The sequence below is a fragment of the Besnoitia besnoiti genome, chromosome XII (genome assembly GCF_002563875.1).
Source record: "Besnoitia besnoiti strain Bb-Ger1 chromosome XII, whole genome shotgun sequence".
Taxonomy (NCBI): Eukaryota; Apicomplexa; class Conoidasida; order Eucoccidiorida; family Sarcocystidae; genus Besnoitia; species Besnoitia besnoiti.
Window position 1 is genome coordinate 1,004,933 of NC_042367.1, and position 18,641 is coordinate 1,023,573.

An 18,641-nucleotide genomic window follows, 5' to 3' on the forward strand; every position below is an offset into this window, starting at 1 on the left:
CAGCTTGACACGCAGCATCAACAACTGCGTGTAGTAGCCTCCGCCGCTCAGGCGTGTATCTGAATTGTCTGGGGTTCCCTCAAAGCCGCCGCACCGCTTCATTCCGTCATAACGCTTGCTTTTTCTTGCGCCACGGAGGGCCTTCTGAGACTGTATAGAGGAAAGGACAATGAACAACCAAGACATCCGGCGACAGCCGTGCCTTGCTAGCTTACGCATTCGAAAACTCCATATTGATCCGCCTGTGGAAGGTGCTTAGAAGGCCAAATACGGGTTCACGCTTACGCGAGAGTTTTCCCTGTTTCCTGTACTGGCTCCGTCCTAGCTGAAGAGCCACAAAATCATTCCAGTGGCGGGCGGCTATAGCAATACACCAGCACTATTGAGTCCTCTTGCGTTGCCTTTGTTATTTATTATGTCGGCATGTTTCGGGAAACAGGGCGGAACGCCACAGCGTTTGGCTCAGCGAATGACATGCCGCTAGCCAACTTCGCCCGCAGGAGTTCCCAGAAAGCGTGTCTTTCTTCTGTGCGTGGACAGGTGCACGTTTCGACTGATGGCGCAATTGCCGGAATCGTCTGCGCGACAGCTTTTTCACGATATGACTTTTAGTTCCGGCAGGCCCACACGCGGCACGCGAAGAACAGCAGCTATGAGGACCCTTTTGTGGAAGAGTAAGATCCGCGAGCCAGCACATCCCTGTTGGGCTTCGGACGTGCGGTACCGACGTCCCAAGCTGTAGAACGCAAGTCCGAAGAATCATTGATTTCAGAATAAAACACATTCGAGTTGCAAACGAAACGGGCCATGGCGAATGCAATGTGCATCCGAATGACATTACGCCACGACACGGCATCCGAGTTCACCGCCTCGGATCTACAGATCGTCGCACATTGCATGCCCCCTTGTCTCACGCGGCCGTTGGGGCCGGTCCGGGGACGCACGACGCCGGGGGAGTCGGTGGGCAGCAGGCTCGCGCATGTGGACTGCTCGCTGCGTCGCGCGCCGCCTCGCACGTCGTCTGGGATGCACGTGCAACGGTCCCGCTTGCAGAGTCGGCCTTGCATCGTCTTCTTTACTGCTGCGTTCCGCCAAGCACAGCTTTGAGATGTTCTTCGACGGCAGGGAAGAGAGCCTTCATCTCGGCAGCTGTCGCCTGAATCGTTTTGAGGGTATTCTGGATCTCTGCGAGCAGAGGCCGGACGCTGTCGTCGCCGCCGGATAGCGCGGCGTTCGCCATGTCGTAGATCTGGCGCGCCGCATAGATGAGCCAGCCGGTCACGCTGAACCTGCAAAAGTGCTTCTTCTGCGCGCGGGTTGGAAAGATTTCCTTCAGGTCGGACGAGTACGCCGTGAACGCGATGTGGTCGCAGTCAACCAGCCTGGCGTTGACAGTCTCCCCCGGAATCAGGTTGAGCACGCGCAGCAGCTCGTTCGCCAGGCGCCAGCGCTGCTTCTCCATGGAATGCACGTAGAGGGTGTCTGGATGGTCTGGCCTGTTGGGCATGTTTGCCGCGAGTCCCCAGAAGCGGAAGAGACGCAAGTCTGCCTGAGGGAGTTCCTTGGCCACGAGGGCCAGCAGGCCGTTGAACGCAGACAGCGCCTGCTGCTGCCCGTTTCGCAACTGCTCGAGTAAGTCCCCGCTCCGCGTCACCAGCTGAACCGCGGCTGTGAGCTGCGCAGTGGTCGGCGTCCCTGTTTGGAGCTGCTGCAGGATTTCCCGCAGACCCCACATGATGACAGTTCCGGCGGCCTTTCCGATCATGTAAAAATTGTTGATATTCTTAGCGGGAATATTCGTGCTGTCGGGACGCAGCTCCAGCCATGGCTTGGCATGCACGACCGGCGCGTGGACTTTGGCGAGCCCCGGGCGACCCTCCGCAGGCGGAAACAGGGGCCTGACCGGCAGGGCCTCGTACATCCCCACCGTGCCGTAAGCCCGCAAATCGACGAGAGGCGGATGAGTTCTCGGCGGCGGGACGGTCATTTGCCAGTACTGGTGACTGCCGGTGGCGGGCGGCGACCAGAACTGCCGCGGGCCTTCGAAGGCGTCACAGCGCGGGCCGTACTGCGGGTTCACTCTGAACGGAATGCGGACGGCGCCGCCGAGGGGTGGGTCTTGCTCAGCGGGCACAATTTGATCAGCCGGGGGCAGGTCTGCCGCCTGCGACGGAGGAAACAAAGAGGCCAGGGGGAGCAGCGAGAGAACAAAAAGAGGCAAGTAGAGGGCGCTACGGACCACCGCGACGCGGGCGCTCCCAGCTCGTTCGAGTTTCTCGAGCAGGTGGCGAGCAGGCGCCATTTTGCCGAAGGTGAAAAAGAAAAGTTGTTGGCGATAAGACCGCTGGTCAGACAAGCCTCGATTCGAGGACGCCTAGGAAGAGTGGCGTCAGTTCTCACCCCACGGCGGAACCTGCCGAGTAGCCGAAAATTCGCCACTTGTCTGACCACGCAGGTACACTGGACGTCAGTGAGACGAGTTGAGACGAGTCGTCTAGGGAGGCTTCACAGAGCACCTTCCTTCCAGACTGCCTCATCAAAAGAAAGGATACCAACATTCGTTTCGAGAAAAACGTTGGTGGGTCCCTTCCGTGAATGCAGCTTTAGGCCCGAAGCTGCGCGTCTAGCTAGCTGAGACAGTTCGGAAGACACTCTCCCATTGCCCTCTTTCGGGCCATGCGGTGCAGGAGAAAAAAGAGATTCGCGAAGAAGTGTCAAAACAGTCCTCTGGCAAGCCCTCGCACAGAATACGAGTCTTAGAGCTAATTTCCTGTTCAGGCCTCACCCCACGATCCAGGAGACTACAAGACACACTGTTCCTTTGAACCAGCATGTCGCGCTAGGGCGCGCGAAGCCGTGCTGATGAGGCCTACCGCGGCGGTCCGGCGCGCATGCGGGACAACGGCACCGGGGCGCCCAGGGAGGCTTCTCTAAGTCAGTATTTCGTCGGTTTCCATAGTCACAAGGTACTTTACTTTTTGCAGCACCGCGGTGGTGGTGCCGCAGACGCCGCCACCGCATAGCTCCGCGTACCAGAAAGTCTGGTGTTGCGTGAGGAAACTGGCTCCAAACCCCCAAAAGGTCGGACTCCACGTCTCTTCCAGTGAAATGGAGTATCTCTCAGGTGCATTCCGCAATCTAAGGTGGCAAAAATGAGTCAACGACCACCCGCGTCGCCTTTATAGGAAGGGACGTAGAGGGCAACAGGGTTTCAAGAGGGGAAGATGCGCGAACGCCGACTCCTCGTGTATGTAGCACTCAGATGGGATTTCTGAGCCCGGGTTGACATCTCTGCTGCAAGACATCGAAATTTACGTGAGCAGGCTCCCACCAGCCCTCCGGCATTGGGTCCAACTGAGCAGCAGCGGCCGTCGACTCTTGCCGCAGCCGGAGGGGGGACTATTAAGCGGGCGAAACGTGCACTGGCTGTGAGGAAAGGTTTTCTCCGTAGAGGATGTGAGACTATTCGCTGAAGTAAGGCAAATGAAGATCAATAAAGCGATCAGCGGCAGCTGTGTCATGAAGCCAGAACCGGTGGCGCTCATCTGTCTCTCGCTCGCTGGTGCAGCAGACCCCCAAACGAAGAGGGCTGATACTACGATGGTGTGAAGCACGTGTGTTTCTCTGTGTGATACATTCAGCTGGATTCCGCCAGTCGGGAGCCTGTTAGTTTGTTGGATTCGCGAGCCCGCTTGACGCTTGCTGAAGGGGCTTGCAAAAAGGTTACTTCGGTTACACTGGCAGAAGAGATTTGGATCAGAGAATGACGCCCCATTTGCAGTACAGCGGCAGCCCGGCTATTGCAAGGGTTCATGCTGGTGCCATGTCCGTGCACTCCCAGTATCTGTTCTGTGTCTCGTGACTACGCTGGAGTATCGACCTTTCCGCGATTCGGCGGAGAGCTTTCTTTTGCAGCTGTCGTGAGTTCCAGCAGTTGCAGAATGGCGAAAGAGAAAGCGAGTTATTCCCTAGGCGAACAGCCACGCTCGATACTGGGGAGTTCGCCGCGGTTATGCGGGCGCCAATGAAAGTTCTGTTCACACTAGCATATGTAGGCGAAAGCACAATAGACGACCCCCACACGGTCTCGTACTATCACTGAATCAGTCTTGCCAGGGTCTAACCATGCCCTCCGTGGACAGCATATCTCTGCACCCCACGGGCCTCGACAAACAGCGCTGCCTAATGCATACGTGGCGTGCGTGAAGGTGAGCTTCTCTCTGTGGAACGTGAAGACTGTCGTGGATGGCGGTTCTCGTCACCTACCGTCACGGGCGGTGCTAATCCCTATCGCATTCGACGTGGTACCGTCGCCCCGGCAAGCAGAACCGAAGAGTGCTGCAGACTACGCTGCTCAACATTTGCGACGAATCCTCGCACTCTGTCCACGGTAGACGCCCGCATGAATAGCTCCACAACAACCCGCATATCGTATATGGCTGTGGTGTTGTCGCGTCGCTCGTTACCCACAGCGTCACTCCTCGAAACGAGTATCGTCCGCAACCTCTGAAAGGCAGCGGCCTGATGTCGCCAGGCAAGCTGTTCAGAATCTAGAGGACTCTTGCACAATCTGGAAGCCAGGGTAATCATTTCTACAATTGATTTCCTTACACGGGTCAACGCCACAAGGGCAGTTAGGTAGGGACCTGATATGTTTTGATATTCCCGTTCACAATCTAGCTTCCGGCGCTGGCGTGCCCGGCTCCCCGCGTGTTGAAGTCCCCTAAAACGTCCGTCGCTAGGTTGGAATTGCTGACGACTTGAAAAATACACAAATCATCACTTCAGAGTCTGCTTGTAGCCTATCCCGGTGTACCGCGGCGTGGAACCCGCTCCGGCTCGTGCCACCGTTGCATTATACCCCGCCTCGCTTGTGGTTGTCACCGCGACCAAGTTGACTGCCAACGGCATTTCTTTTGTTGAGCATGGCTGGTCTGCGACAGGAGCTGGAGGACTTATTCCCCGTCCCGCAGCAACTGCGGGTGCCTCCTTTTGAAGAGCCGGAAGACTTCCAGGTGAACATGCAGGCTTGCCGGTCACTTGCGGTTGCGGATATCCGCCCCGCACGTTTCGCTCTTTCGGGGTAAAGGACAGGAAGCATCTAGGATGCCTTCTGAGGGAGGCAAAGCACGCGTTTATGAGATATCACTGTCCGATGAAGTCCCTTGTGGTAGGCAGCACGGCTCACTTTCCGGGACTATCTACAGGACAGTCAGGACCGTCAGGGCAGCGGCATATACATGGTGTTCGGATTGCGTTCGCCGCGCCGTGCTTCTGCATCCAGCAAGGACAGTTTTACGGCCGCGAAGCACGGGGATTCGACGCAGACGCCGTTCGAAAAGCGGTTGTAGTAATTTTTCACCGTTTCCCCACTGCGCTGGCGGCACATGCCCGAGCTTGACGGCATGGTCACACGAGCGTTCAGCCAGATGGCTAGAGACTGCAACAGTGGAGCTGCTGTGGACTCTGCCGCAGCGCCGGCGCGGGCACGGGGCAACAACGAGCCGCAACTCGGGCGCGGCGCTGCATCGACAGCCGGTCACACGTTTCACCTGCACAAGCTCTCCGTACTTCGCATTTTGTTTTGTGCGTTATGATGCGGCGCGGTGCCTTTGTTTTTTCTTGTGCCCTTCTTTTCCCTGCCGAACGGGCGGCTCGAGGCCTCATTTGCAGGCCCGTGGCTGGCTAACTGGCACACCGGCGACGAGTTCAGTCGAGTCATCGTACCCTCGATGCCAGACTCCCTTCGAGTCTCGTTCATCCGCATCGTCGTTTTCATGGTCTTGGAATTCATCTTGCCCCTGTCCTTCCTGTCCAAAGTGCACCAAACTGACCTCCTCACCTGTTGCCACGCGAGCCAGATCGCGAGAAGTCTCCGGCATCGAAGCCGCTCCCATTTTTCGGCGGTGTACGCCGCAGCCCGCCAAACTGTAAAGTATACGCGTGTCATGAATGCATCTAGCTTTGCTTCCATGAACGCCTTGTTCGTGTGGCACCTTTTCCCCCTTCAACCGCGCGCTTGCTCCAGCGTCGAGGCGAGCCCTCTGTCCACACGCAGCCGTACCTCCATCTGCACCGGAGTCCTCCGCGTCGGCGGATGTGCTGAATCTGCCGGCGCGCTACTCTACATGAGCTGTTGTCCTGTCATTTCCCAAAGTTCACACGCAGCAGCGTCAGCATTTTCTCCTCTGTCCTCCCCCTTCCCTTCTCTTTTGTTTCCACGAAACCGGGCTTGGCGCCGTCTGCGAAAGCTAGAGCTGAAAGTGTGCCCGGCGGTGGCGTGACTTCGGCTCAGTTCGGAAACCGATTCCACCGACGCAAGCCAGTTGAAAAGTTTTTTCAGTATGGCGCACCTCCCGCACGCCGCAGGTGCCCGTCGTCGAACGAGGCTCCTCCTTTCTCGCTCCTTGCCACTCCTTCTCACGCTCTGCCTGCTGCCCAGTGGCGCACTGCACCAGGGCAATCTCTTCCTTCCCGCAGTCGACGCAGTCTCCCCCATCTCCGGTGGTGCAGCCTTGTCGCCGTCGCGGGGTGCTCAGGCATTCCGCCAGAAATTTCTGTCGTCGGAGGCGCGTGCGCTCTCGCAAGCTGCCAAGGGATTTCCTGAAGGTGTCTCCCCGCGGCCGCTGGGGTCTGCCCGCGCCGCCGGGGGTATTGCCGTCGCCGGTGACGCCGCGGCTTCATCGTTTGCAATGGTTAGAGCGAGAGGAGGCGATATTGACTCAATCTACGCATGCGTCCGCGAGGGCTCAGATTCGTCTGCAACGACGGTCGAGGCGCAGGTTGAGGTTACATCCGCGAGGGATTGCCAGCGCGCATGCCGCACTCGCGGGGATTGCTCGCATGCTGTGTTGAACAAGCGGGAGAGGATGTGTTACCTCAAAACAGGATTTTGGGAGGTGAAAAATGGAGACAGCGACGTCGTTGGGGTGCCGCGCAGCTGCAATTCGGAATGTATCTGGAAGGATAAGAACACCAGTGCAGGCGACATCCAGCCTCATCGCGTCCTGCACAGCCCCTTCGAGTGCCTCATCTGGTGCCGAACGCAAGACGCGTGCAAGTACTTTCTCTACAACATATTCGATAGGAGGTGCTGGCTCAAGGGAGATGACGGCAAAGCAAAGATGCACGACGGGGCCGGGTTTCTGTTGTCGACGCGGGAATGGTGCACAGATGACGACTCCGACTACGTCCCGCCCGTCGGTCAGGGCTGGTCGGCGGGCTTGTGTATGCACCCACAAAACAAAAAGGCGGGAGGAACGCCGGTGAAGGAACTTGCAGACACCAAGAATGCCGACGCGTGCCAGAAGCAGTGCAAGAAGTTGCAGACCTGCACGTACTTCTCATTCGACCGGAACTCCAAAATGTGTCAGCTTTTCGCCGGACCAGCCTTCGAAGTGACCCAAGAAGACGGCTACGTCGCGGGCCCGCGGACGTGCACGCAGACATGCTTCTTGGAAGGCCAGAGGTACCAGAAAGGCGAGATCGACAACAAAACTCTGTATAGTGCTCTGGATTGCCAGGTCTGGTGCGGCACGACCCCCGCATGCGAGTTTTTCTCATACAGCAGGGCAACCAGAAACTGTCAGCTGTTCGACGGAACTGCGAAAAGCACCGAACTCGTCACCAAAAACTCCATATCTGGACCCAAGGCATGGTGCAGTTGAACCTGCGGGTGCTTCAAAAAGCAGCAGCGGAATTTGGGCGCCGCACGCTCATGTGCGAATGCAGAAGCGAGACTGGCAGACGGCCATACTCCGGAATGCGGAGCGTTGGTGGCGTTCATTTGCTGCTTGCGCGGGAAGTGAAGCTCCTTACCGGCGCCGGTAGCGCCGCAGCCTGAGGGGAGTCTCTATTATCGCACACTGATAACGACGCCGGGAGCAGCAGCGGCCTAGTCATCACACACCAGGGAGTGGCGGGGTAGGAATGCGATTTCCTTTGAGTACGTTTGAGTACGTGCTGCAGACGCCGCATGGATACACGACAACAGTTTGTTTCAGTGAGGGCAGGCATTTTTGAACAAGCCCGAGCTTGTCGGGCACTGAGTGGCTAGCGGGTGTCTCTTTGCATGTGTGTCCCCAGTTCGAAATCGCCGCTGGGCGCCAGTCTTCCACAGTCGAGGTCGTGTGAAGACGGCGCACTCGCACATGGTACGTGAGCTCTGCAAGGGATGGTTCATGTTTTATAGTTGTTCGTTGCAGTGACCTCATGCCAGCGGCCATCAATCATGCGGAGCACCGGTTTTGGCTGTGCAACTGTCGCTAACTCTCGCGTTGTCGCCAGACCGTATTTTCGTGAGTGAGCCGCTACGGCATGAAGCTCTTCGGATGACGCAAGGGTCTCCCCAGCCATGGCCCAGTCGCACGCTGAGCAGCATGGAAGAAGGGAGCGGGAAACTCGGCAGCTTTCGCAGGGGGTGGGCAGGCGGCTTCGCTTATAGCCATGACCCGCCTTGCGTTGCTGAGAAAACATGTTCACGGGCGTTCTACACAGAAGAAAACCCTCTCGCTAGCGTTCTTGCAGGCACTTGGATAACTCAGCCGCACGCGCAGTGGAGGCTAACACATACAGAGACACCGACAGGTAAATCAGAGTCGTGACTACGCCCCCCAGCAATTCGAAGGACGCCTTTCGCGGACGGTGTAGACTCTAGGTCGAAAAACGCTAAATAATTGAGGGCGCCTGTCAATACGACGGGGGCGCAACGTCCCACGGAACATGATCCGGGCTACGGGTTTGCGCTGCATGTCGCTCTCGCGCATTTTTACATCTTTTCTCGGCACCAGGCGCGTAGTCTGCCAACACCCCGACGGTGGCGTGGCCCCGCGGCTCCATGCCAAGCCACGCGCCGGATGTGATCAGGTGCACACTGCTGCATCGCTTCCCAAAACGGCGTTGCTCCGCAGCTGCATTCGGCTACAGGCCAGCGGGAACAATAGGCAGTATGACGCGTCTTGCGCAGCGTGTTTCACAAGAGGCTGGGCATGCTCAACGACTCAGAATCTGGAGCGCCGACAGAAAACGTTCCGCGCCACAGGAACGCCGCCGTCCGGCACCGGCCCGCGCGGCGGGACTAGAGCGGAGAGACAGTTGAGCTGGACGGCACTACGGCGGCGGCGAGCGAGCGGGAGCCGACGACGAGTGGTGCACGACGACGCGGACGCCGTTCGCCGCCAGCCCACCGCGGTTGGTGTGAGCGGCTAGCGTTCTGCACTTCGGCGCCGCAGATCTGGGTTTTATCGTTTGTTTCGTGTTGGCACGAGCTTTCGCCTTCTTGCACTGCCCCTGCTTCTTCCCGGGGTCAGCTGCATTTTCCGTCGAGGTTACCTCCCTAGCGCCACGGCACCTGCTAGCTACTCCGGCCGCGAGAGCCTGCCGCGCCATCGGCCGCAGTGTCCCTTGCCCTCGCCATCCCTCCCGCAAAAACCTGTTTACACGCGATTCTTTCCAGAGTCACCTCTGCAGTCGTGTACGCTGTACTTCCAGCAGTTCGCTTCCCGTGTGAGTCCACATGCACCAGGACGCAGGCTCGCCGAAGCGTAGGCGCGCCCGTCGGGACTGTCGCCTCGCGCGGCGCTCGAGTGTGCCCAAGTTTTAGGTGCCTCGCTCAAGCCCCGGGAGGAACGCCGTGACTTCGTTGTTTCGTCGGCTGCCTCATTTTTGAGTCCAAGTTTGCGAAAAGAATCCAGCACCCAGCCTTCCTCCCGGCTGGAACGCTCACTGCAACCGCACACGGGCCAGCACCCCGCTGTGCACGGCCTTCCACGCTCATTCCCGGCTCCCCCATCTCTTCTTCTCGTGCCTCCATCGAGCTTTCTTGTGCCGTTCTGACTTTTTAGATGTATATATCTCCACCGGGAGCTGCTTGGACTTTCTCGTGCCAATTCTCGGCGCTCACTCTTTCGCCGCCCAGTACTTCAGCCAACTTGTTTCATGTCCATAGCACAGCACCGCTGTCTTAGCTTCGGATTTGCCTTATTGTTAAGGCATCTAGCTTTGCTTCCATGAACGCCTTGTTCGTGTGGCACCTTTTCCCCCTTCAACCGCGCGCTTGCTCCAGCGTCGAGGCGAGCCCTCTGTCCACACGCAGCCGCACCTCCATCTGCACCGGAGTCCTCCGCGTCGGCGGATGTGCTGAATCTGCCGGCGCGCTACTCTACATGAGCTGTTGTCCTGTCATTTCCCAAAGTTCACACGCAGCAGCGTCAGCATTTTCTCCTCTGTCCTCCCCCTTCCCTTCTCTTTTGTTTCCACGAAACCGGGCTTGGCGCCGTCTGCGAAAGCTAGAGCTGAAAGTGTGCCCGGCGGTGGCGTGACTTCGGCTCAGTTCGGAAACCGATTCCACCGACGCAAGCCAGTTGAAAAGTTTTTTCAGTATGGCGCACCTCCCGCACGCCGCAGGTGCCCGTCGTCGAACGAGGCTCCTCCTTTCTCGCTCCTTGCCACTCCTTCTCACGCTCTGCCTGCTGCCCAGTGGCGCACTGCACCAGGGCAATCTCTTCCTTCCCGCAGTCGACGCAGTCTCCCCCATCTCCGGTGGTGCAGCCTTGTCGCCGTCGCTGGGTGCTCAGGCATTCCGCCAGAAATTTCTGTCGTCGGAGGCGCGTGCGCTCTCGCAAGCTGCCAAGGGATTTCCTGAAGGTGTCTCCCCGCGGCCGCTGGGGTCTGCCCGCGCCGCCGGGGGTATTGCCGTCGCCGGTGACGCCGCGGCTTCATCGTTTGCGATGGTGAAAGCGCCCCTGAAAGAAATTGTCTCGAGTTTCCCGTGCCTTCGAGAGGGCACGGATTCTGCCGCAACGACTGTGGACACTCGGGTTGAGGTGGCGTCGGAGTGGGATTGCCAGCGCGCATGCCGCACTCGAGATGATTGCTCGCATGCTGTGTTGAACAAGCAGGAGAGGAAGTGTTACCTAAAGACTGGCTTTTGGGAACCCAAGTCGACAGATAAAGGCGCAAGTATCATTGGAATGCCTCGCAGCTGTAACTCCTCTTGCTTCGCCCTCGACGCGTCTAGCAAGGCAGAGAATATTCAACAGGAGCGCGCCATGCACAGCCCCTTCGAATGCCTCATCTGGTGCCGCTCTCAGGAATCGTGCCGGGCTACTGTCTACGATGTCTACGGAAAAATGTGCCACATCAAGGCAAGTCACTCCGACGACCAGAGAGTACTGCGCTACGGGGGCGTCCTCACTGGGAATCAGTGGTGCAACGACAACGATGCAGCGTACGTTCCGCCCACTATCGTTGGGTGGAAAGCTACCTCGTGTATGCATCCCCAGAACAGTAAAGCCAGCGGAGCGCCCTTCAAGGAAATTGCGGAGGTGGAGAACGCGGACATGTGCCAGAAACATTGCAAGAGAATCGAGACTTGCACGTACTTCTCCTATGACCGCGTGTCGAAAGTCTGCGAGCTCTTCGAGGGTGATGCCGCTTCGAATGTCGCAGAAGCCGCAGGCTACGTGTCTGGGCCAAGAACGTGCAACCAGACCTGCTTTTTAGACGGTCAAAAATACCAGAAAGGAGAGATTTCCAATAAGGCAATGTACAGTGCCCTAGACTGTCAAGTCATATGTCAATCGACGGCAAACTGCGAATACTTCTCTTTCTCGAGCACATCCAGAACTTGCTACTTGTACGACAGTTCCGCGAAGGGGACGGAAATCGCCACCCCAAGCTCAGTTGCTGGTGCGAGGCAGTGGTGCGGCACGGCAGAGGCAGAGACGAAGACATGAGAGGGGTGGGAAGTTCACTAAGGGATTGCAGATGAACCACGACAGAGAGTTCTGCCACGGGTAGACTCTCCCGCAAGTCGTTGATTTCCGCCTCGCATGGCCCCTGATTTTGCGAAATTGGTACCGCTGAGGGAAAACACATGTGCGGCGGTGGGGGAGGGGGGCTATCACAGGGAATGCCTGCGATGACTCTGTGTCGTCCGAGTCAGGAGAGGAGTGAAGTGACGGGGCTGGGATGCGACTGCAGAGGAGGTCAATACCGTGCATGCCCCCACCCGCTGCAAACCAGGTGACACCGCAGGGAAGAGTCTCACGAATTGCACACGCCAATGCACAGAAATCCGACTGTTGCTGCTTGTTTTTGATGGGGACGAGGGAGAGGCACCATTTCTGAGTGAGCCCGGTGGTGTCCGTACACGTCGTTGACAGAAGCTATCTGTTCGCTATTTTTTGTCTCCAGCTTGAGATGCCTTCTGTTGTATGTCAAACGATCACCCACACGATGGTACCAGCATGTGCAACTGGCTCGAGTTGTATTTAGTTCCTTTTAACAAACTACTAGTGCGTGCACGCGTCTTTCTCGTGTTGATTAGGCCACGCGTGCCTACGATCGCGCAGCGGTAGCCGCGGACGTGCCGCAGCTGTGTAGAACGACCTTGCCTTTTAAAGTGTCCGGGTCAGAAACCAGTCCGTTGCTAAAGCGAGCACACACCTGCTCCTATTTTCTTGTTCCCTTCAGTGGCTGCTTTGCGAGCACTCTAGCCCGTAGATGAATGAACTGCAAACAGGTTCTGACCAAATTGCCTGTCCCTTCTCTAGACGCCGCTAGGAGACGAGATTACGAGCAGGCGAGCATGTGGCACAATCAGAGTTCTGCTTCGTCAACGCAGATTCCTGAACCCTAAAGCCCGTGTTCTAACCCTGACGACGAAAGTGCACAAGGAGAACGATGCAGAAGCATGCGATTGAAGAGCCACGCGCGTACGCTTCTTTTATCTGGAACCAGTGCAGGTCCCTGGCCAAGCGGCACGGCCTGCTTCCCCACGTGTCTCAGTTCTTTCGTGCTCAGACAGAAACAACCCGACTGTTTCGCGGCCGTAGAGTTTTACGTGGGCCAGGCGTGGCTCCCTCTCCACAGCCGCGAGCTCGTCACCCCGCTGCCACCGAGGTGCTCGTATTGACGCACAGGAAAAGCATGGCGTGTATCAGGTGTAACACAGGAGAGTTCCAGATAGTGAACATCTTGTGACACAGCAGCGCACACTGCATCCACGTGATTCGCTTGCTCGAATGGAACGTGGGGGCACCGCCCAGCGAGACGGTGTTTGTGACCGACCCGGGGCTCCCTTGACCTCTACAAGACATGCCGTAAGGGCCGACGAGGCAGACACCTGGATTCCTAGCATCCCTGACCCTGGGTGAAACAGACTTGGAGCAGCCGGCGCTCTCCCTAGTGGCTAACAGCACAGAGTGCGACAGTAGACAATGCACGCCGTTAGACTCGAGTGAACCCATGGGCGCGCTTTCTTCGTGCCTCGGACGAGACGCACAAGACGACACATAACAAAAGACATCATGCAAGCCGGGACGCAAGCTCGTGACTCACATAAACGCCCGCTCTGGTGGACCGTTTTCGATTAGTCAACCGCTCTGCCAGGTGCGATGCTGGCACCCCCCCCCCCTGGCTCCCCCCTCCCCCCCCCCCCCCCCCCCATGTGGGCATCCTTCAACATGAAGAATTTTCTCCGTTTTCTCACTGGCACATGAAGCTGTAGTTTAGCATTACCCAGCACGCAGCGAATGCGTCAGGTCTTCTGGCCTCGGTACCAGGGGAAAAGACGACAGTGTGCGCCTGCGTCTTTTCATCCACCCATACTCTACTCCCTTTTCTCTCTTTTCAATACTTCGGTGTCGCAGCGCTGGCAACATCATTTGGACTGCGTCTTCATCGAGACGTGAATATGGTGCTCGCTGCACGAAAAGCAAAGGACTGCGCCGCCGCGCCCTTTCTGTAACTCTGCGACTGGTGTACTTCGATTTCGAGGCGGCCTCCCTTGTCACGGCTCTCGGCGTAACCTGTGCTCCTTTCGCCGCCATCCGTCCCTCCGCGTCGCCGGCTGTACCGTGCAAGCGGCCCCGCGCTTGCCCTCGCTTCGCCTGCCTCTGCTTTCTTCTGTGTCCTCTGCACGAAGCCAGGTCCGCTCAGAGCAGCCTCACTGTCTCCTGGAGAGGTCTCTCCTGAAAAACTCAAGTGCCTAACGGAAGGCGGCGCTTGCGTCCGCACTGGTTTTGGACCACCTACCACCAGCTGCCGTACGAAGAAAGCTGCGACTGCTCCTGCGGCTCCTCTGCGGCTTCGTCTGCGATCTCTTCGTGTTCGCCGTGTAGTTTCAGCAGGCGCTTGAGCTCTCCGTCCGCTTTGATGAGCGCGTCAAAGGCCCCAGTTTCGATGATCTCTCCGTCTCTGAGCACTACAACCGTGTCTGCCATCTGCAAAGCCGCCTTGCTGTGTGCGATGAGGACGACTGTCTTGACGGCGCCTCTGAGGAGCTTGGCCGTCCTCTGCGCCACCTCCTCGCCCTCGCCTTCCGCTGAGTCCTGCTGCTCAACCTGTCCACCCTCGTCGCGCGCGCGGAGGACGCGACGCAGCGTCTGAAGAAGCATCCGCTCGTTTCGCGCGTCAAGGTGTGCAGTGGCCTCGTCGAGGACGAGGACGCTCGCCTTTTTGATCAGGGCTCTCGCCAGCCCCAGGCGCTGCTGCTCGCCGGTGCTGAAGCCCGTTCCCGCGCCCTCCACGCGTAGGTCCTCTCGGCTTTTCTTCGGAGACGACAGGAGAAAGCTCTCCGCGTTGCATAGCCGGCACACCTCCGTAAACAGTGCGTCTGAACACGTGGCGGAGTCAGATGAGGCCGACGACGCAGCCGCAGGCGAATCTTCTTCCGCGGCGGGCGTCTCCGCCGCGCCGCTGGACTGTGCCTCGGGCTCTGAGGGCGAGTTCTCGTCCTGAGGGGGGGGGGAGGCGTCCATACGCCGTAAGTGATGTTTTCCCGGACGCTCAAGCCGTTCAGCAGAGATGTGCTGTCAGTGTTGACGATGCTCAGTAGCTTCTGCAGGAGCAGCTTCGTGGGAATTGCCTCGACGTTGACGCCTGCAAAGTGCAGAGACGCAAACACCCGAACCATCCTGTCTGGGCGACAACACTTGGCCTCAGCTGCGCCGTTGGCCCCAGTCGCGTTAAACAGTTTGGCGGGGTGTTCAGTGGAATTCATGCGCTTGACAGCAAGCGAGCATTCTTTACGGTTGTTTTGTCTGGCCGCTTTTTTCTTTTTTCGAGGCCTACCGTCCAGCGTGATTTCACCCTGCTGCGGGTGGACCTGCTTCGTTAGCAGCTTCAGCAGCGTGCTCTTGCCGCTGCCGCTGGCTCCCGTGATGGCGACGACCGAGCCTGCAGGAATGACCAGGTTGATGTTTTTGAGCGCCTGCCGCGACCCGTGCTCTCTGCGTTCCGCTTCAGGGTCGCGCACCTCCGCTTTGGCGTCTTGCGCTGTCGTCAAAGCCGCCGCGCCTGCAAAGGCTACAGAAGATGGAGTCGCAGGGAGGAGAGACGCCAGCGGCGAGCCTGCGAGGGAGTCCTCAGCCTCGGCGCTCGCTTCGTACGAGAAGGAGATGTTTGCGAACTCAATGGCACCTCGCACGCGCTCGGCGACCTCCTCAGCCGTCGAGTCGCCTCTGTGGTAGGCGACAAGCGTCCGCAGAAACGAGACGGCCTGCGCGTCTTCCGCACTCGCTGGCGCTTTCGCACCCGCCTTCTCTCCCCGCGCGCCTTCCTTGTCGTCGGCTGCCTGCAGTGCGGACTCCAGCGCAGAGGCCTGCGCAAAAACACCGAGAGACGACGCCTCCTCGTCTGCGGGGTCTTCTTCGCGCGTCTCTTCTCCGCCCTCTCCGCGTCGATCGGCTCCGAGGCTCAGCACTGCGTGAATCCGCGTCCCCGCTGCAGCCGCACGCGACAGCTCAGAGCAGACAGCCGTCAAGCCGCTGAAGCCCACGCCGACCATGGAGGAGTAGACCGCGAACGAAGTCAGGCTTCCGTACGACAGCTGGTCAGGAAACAGGAACGATGCCGCAGGGAAACACAGTGCCGTCACTCGGGAATGCGACGCGTCCCTCTCGACGCACACCGGGCCCGCCTCTGTGTGGGAGCCGAGATCGTCTGCCTCTCACGTCCTGGGTGACAGCATTCGCCTGTCTCTCTGCGCGTGTGTAGGTAGGCAAAGAACAAGGGCTCCACGAGTGTCTATCTCTCCTCTGTACCGAACCAGCTACGTGTGTGTGCGGCGCCTGCCGGAAATCGCGCATCTGGCCGCGCGCGTGCGACGCAGCAGGCGCTTTTGTGCAAACAGGCTTGTCCGTTTTGACGCGCAGGCTCTTCGCAAACGCCACCGCGACTCACCAGGCCCTTCTTAACAAGGGCGGTGCCGTAGGTCAGCAGCGCTAGCACAGTGGAGTTGATAGACAGCGACAGGCCGCCGAAGAAGCAGCCGTTCGCCCACGCGGCACCCTTCGCCGCCTCGATCGCCTCCTCCTGTCTCTCCTGTAGGCGATAGGCCTCCTGCTCCTGCTCCTGGTGGATATACACCGTCTTCACGTGGAAGAGTCGATCAGAGAGAAAAGCGGTGCAATCCTGAACCTGCTTGTCGCGCAGCGCTCGCAAACGGCGGAGGCGCCTGAAAAACCGCACAGAAAACCAAGCGCGGATCGAAACTGCAAGCAGTCATGCAACGCGTCCTTATCAGACTGGTTCCACTCCGCCAGGCATGCACCCTCCTACCCAGCCCCCCCTCCCCCTCCCGCGCCAGCATCAAGAAAGCAGTCCCGTCGCCCGCCACTTTCCTCTTTCTACGGTGGGTGCCTTTAACGCATCCCGCTTCGCATGTTTTTCGCGCTTAACTTGTGCCTCAGATTTGTCACGAAACGCACAAGAGAACGTGAATCCGGCGAACAAAAATCATTCAGATCTAGTTCGCGGCAGCGCGAGGCTCGCGTGCGCCTTACTTGGCGAGCAGCATCGCCGACCAGCCTGCGACCGGCAAGAGGACAATGGCGAGAGCAGTGACGCGAGGCGAGATGAGAAGCAGCAAGGAGCCGCCGCCGACGACGCTGCTGGTGTATCGAAGAGCCTGCGCCTGCGTCTGCGAGAAGGCCGAGACGAGTGCCTCGGTGTCTTCCACGAACAGCGGCAGGAGGTGACCTGGCGACCGCAGCAGCGCGCAGGACGGCGGCAAGTACAGCAGCGCGCGGAAGAGCTGCTTCCTGCGAGAAAAGCAAACCCCCACACGCCAGCGAGATTTGCTCGCGGAAGGGGCGACCAGCCGAAGAACAGAAATCGAAGGAGCTTCAGGCTAAACACAGACATACATATATGCAGATTCACATATATATACATATATATATTATGTGTAGGGAACGGCATGCAGGTACGGAACTGGGGGCGACTCTCGATAGGCGGAAGCAAGACTCTTCCCGAGGCTGCGTGTGAGCTGGAGGCCGCACCTTGCTCCCTCTTGGCCGTGAAGCGCGCCCTCCTCCTCATAAGGGCCTCGCTCGAATAAACCATCTAGGGTCGACCCAGCGATCGCCGAAGAGGTGGAGCGTAGCACCAAAAACAGGCATACAAATACAGCGGACAGAAGCGACGTATGAGAATAGGTAAGTGGAGATCGTAAAGAAATGGAGAGGCCTCAAAAGAGGCAAAATCAAGGTCGACCGCAACGACGCGATTTGATCCCTGCTCGCTCTCTTTTCCTACTCAGCTTCCAACGACGTGCTTTGCCGCATGTCTCTTGCCCGCTTTTTGCACCGCCTTGCGTGTGTCTGTGAGTCGGGTCTCACCTGACTTCCGCCCTCATTTCGTGTTCAGCTGTTTCAAGTTGCGAGGTTCGAATGAAGCTGGTGAGCGCGCCGAGGCAAATGACGCCGGCAATCAAGGTGAAGAGAACTTTGGGGGGCTGGTTTTCCAGCGCCTCCTTCCCCCCACCCGTCAGAACTTGCCCGATGGCGGTACACAAGCCGGAGAGGACTGAGCCGATTCCAGCGAAGAATCCCGCCGCTTCGCCTCCACGCCCACCGATCCTCGGCAGGCCTTGCGCCGGCGAGTTCGAGGCCGAGTCGATAGCAATGCCTAACAGCGTGGGAGTCAGTAGGTTGCACGAGCTGCAGACGAACAACGAAGAGAGAGCGAGAAGGAGCCTCCGGCGCGTTTGGGGCGGGCAGCAGCGCCGAAAAAGCGACAAAAGGACGCCTGCCGCCGGCGCGCCCTCAGCCGCCGCAGGAGGCGAGGAGGACTTCGACAGAACTCCCGGCATCGCTACGAGGGAAGCCAATCGAGAGTCGATGGAGAGAGAAGGAGAGGCAGCAGGCGCAGAAAGAGCGCGAGCGTCCAGCAAACGCGAATAATGCGCGACCCCCAGCGACGAGGTGAGGCGACGCCCGAGGCCATACGCGCGAAGAGGGACGGACGATCGAGGCCTCGAAATCGTGGGAAGAGACTGGCAAAGCGAGAGACTGGAAGGAATCTGCGGCCGCAGGGTATCGCTTCGCGTTAAAGTGTGAGAAGATGAGGAAACTTTTGAGCTGAACAAACAGGTCGCTCTACGCTACGGCGGGTGCACACGCGCAGCTGATCCCCGTCGACAGAGGATACCGGCTACGAGCGGCAGGACGAGGAACGGGAGCTTGAGGGACGCCGCACAACGAATGAGCAGAAAAGATCGCGAGCTGCGGGGAGGCAAACGCCCACCGAGGAGAGAAAACAACGCGACGAATTGGTGCCTTCTTCACGAAGAAAAGGAAGATCGCGACACGGCGCCGCCTCGATGCGCTTTAGCCACGACTGGAAAAGTGGCGTGG

General features: G+C 58.7%; 4 protein-coding genes across 4 annotated transcripts; 2 read left to right on the top strand and 2 right to left on the bottom strand.

Moving 5' to 3' along the window:
• Window positions 1-1,075: 1,075 nt before the first annotated feature.
• On the bottom strand, window positions 1,076-2,302 carry BESB_023400 (uncharacterized protein; the record flags this gene model as incomplete). Its single annotated transcript, XM_029361042.1, has 1 exon — window positions 1,076-2,302. One exon carries the CDS (start codon window positions 2,300-2,302, stop codon window positions 1,076-1,078), a length of 1,227 nt encoding a protein of 408 aa, XP_029215857.1.
• A 4,042-nt stretch (window positions 2,303-6,344) lies between these two features.
• On the top strand, window positions 6,345-7,667 carry BESB_023410 (PAN domain-containing protein; the record flags this gene model as incomplete). Its single annotated transcript, XM_029361043.1, has 1 exon — window positions 6,345-7,667. The coding sequence occupies one exon, from the start codon at window positions 6,345-6,347 to the stop codon at window positions 7,665-7,667; it is 1,323 nt and encodes a 440-aa protein (XP_029215858.1).
• A 2,712-nt stretch (window positions 7,668-10,379) lies between these two features.
• Window positions 10,380-11,735, top strand: BESB_023420 (PAN domain-containing protein; the record flags this gene model as incomplete). Its single annotated transcript, XM_029361044.1, has 1 exon — window positions 10,380-11,735. One exon carries the CDS (start codon window positions 10,380-10,382, stop codon window positions 11,733-11,735), a length of 1,356 nt encoding a protein of 451 aa, XP_029215859.1.
• Window positions 11,736-14,033: 2,298 nt separating this feature from the next.
• On the bottom strand, window positions 14,034-18,097 carry BESB_023430 (ABC transporter transmembrane region domain-containing protein; the record flags this gene model as incomplete). The annotated part of the gene is made up of 5 exons (XM_029361045.1): window positions 14,034-14,719; window positions 15,076-15,832; window positions 16,186-16,459; window positions 16,788-17,045; window positions 17,625-18,097. 5 exons carry the CDS (start codon window positions 18,095-18,097, stop codon window positions 14,034-14,036), a joined length of 2,448 nt encoding a protein of 815 aa, XP_029215860.1.
• Window positions 18,098-18,641: the final 544 nt, after the last annotated feature.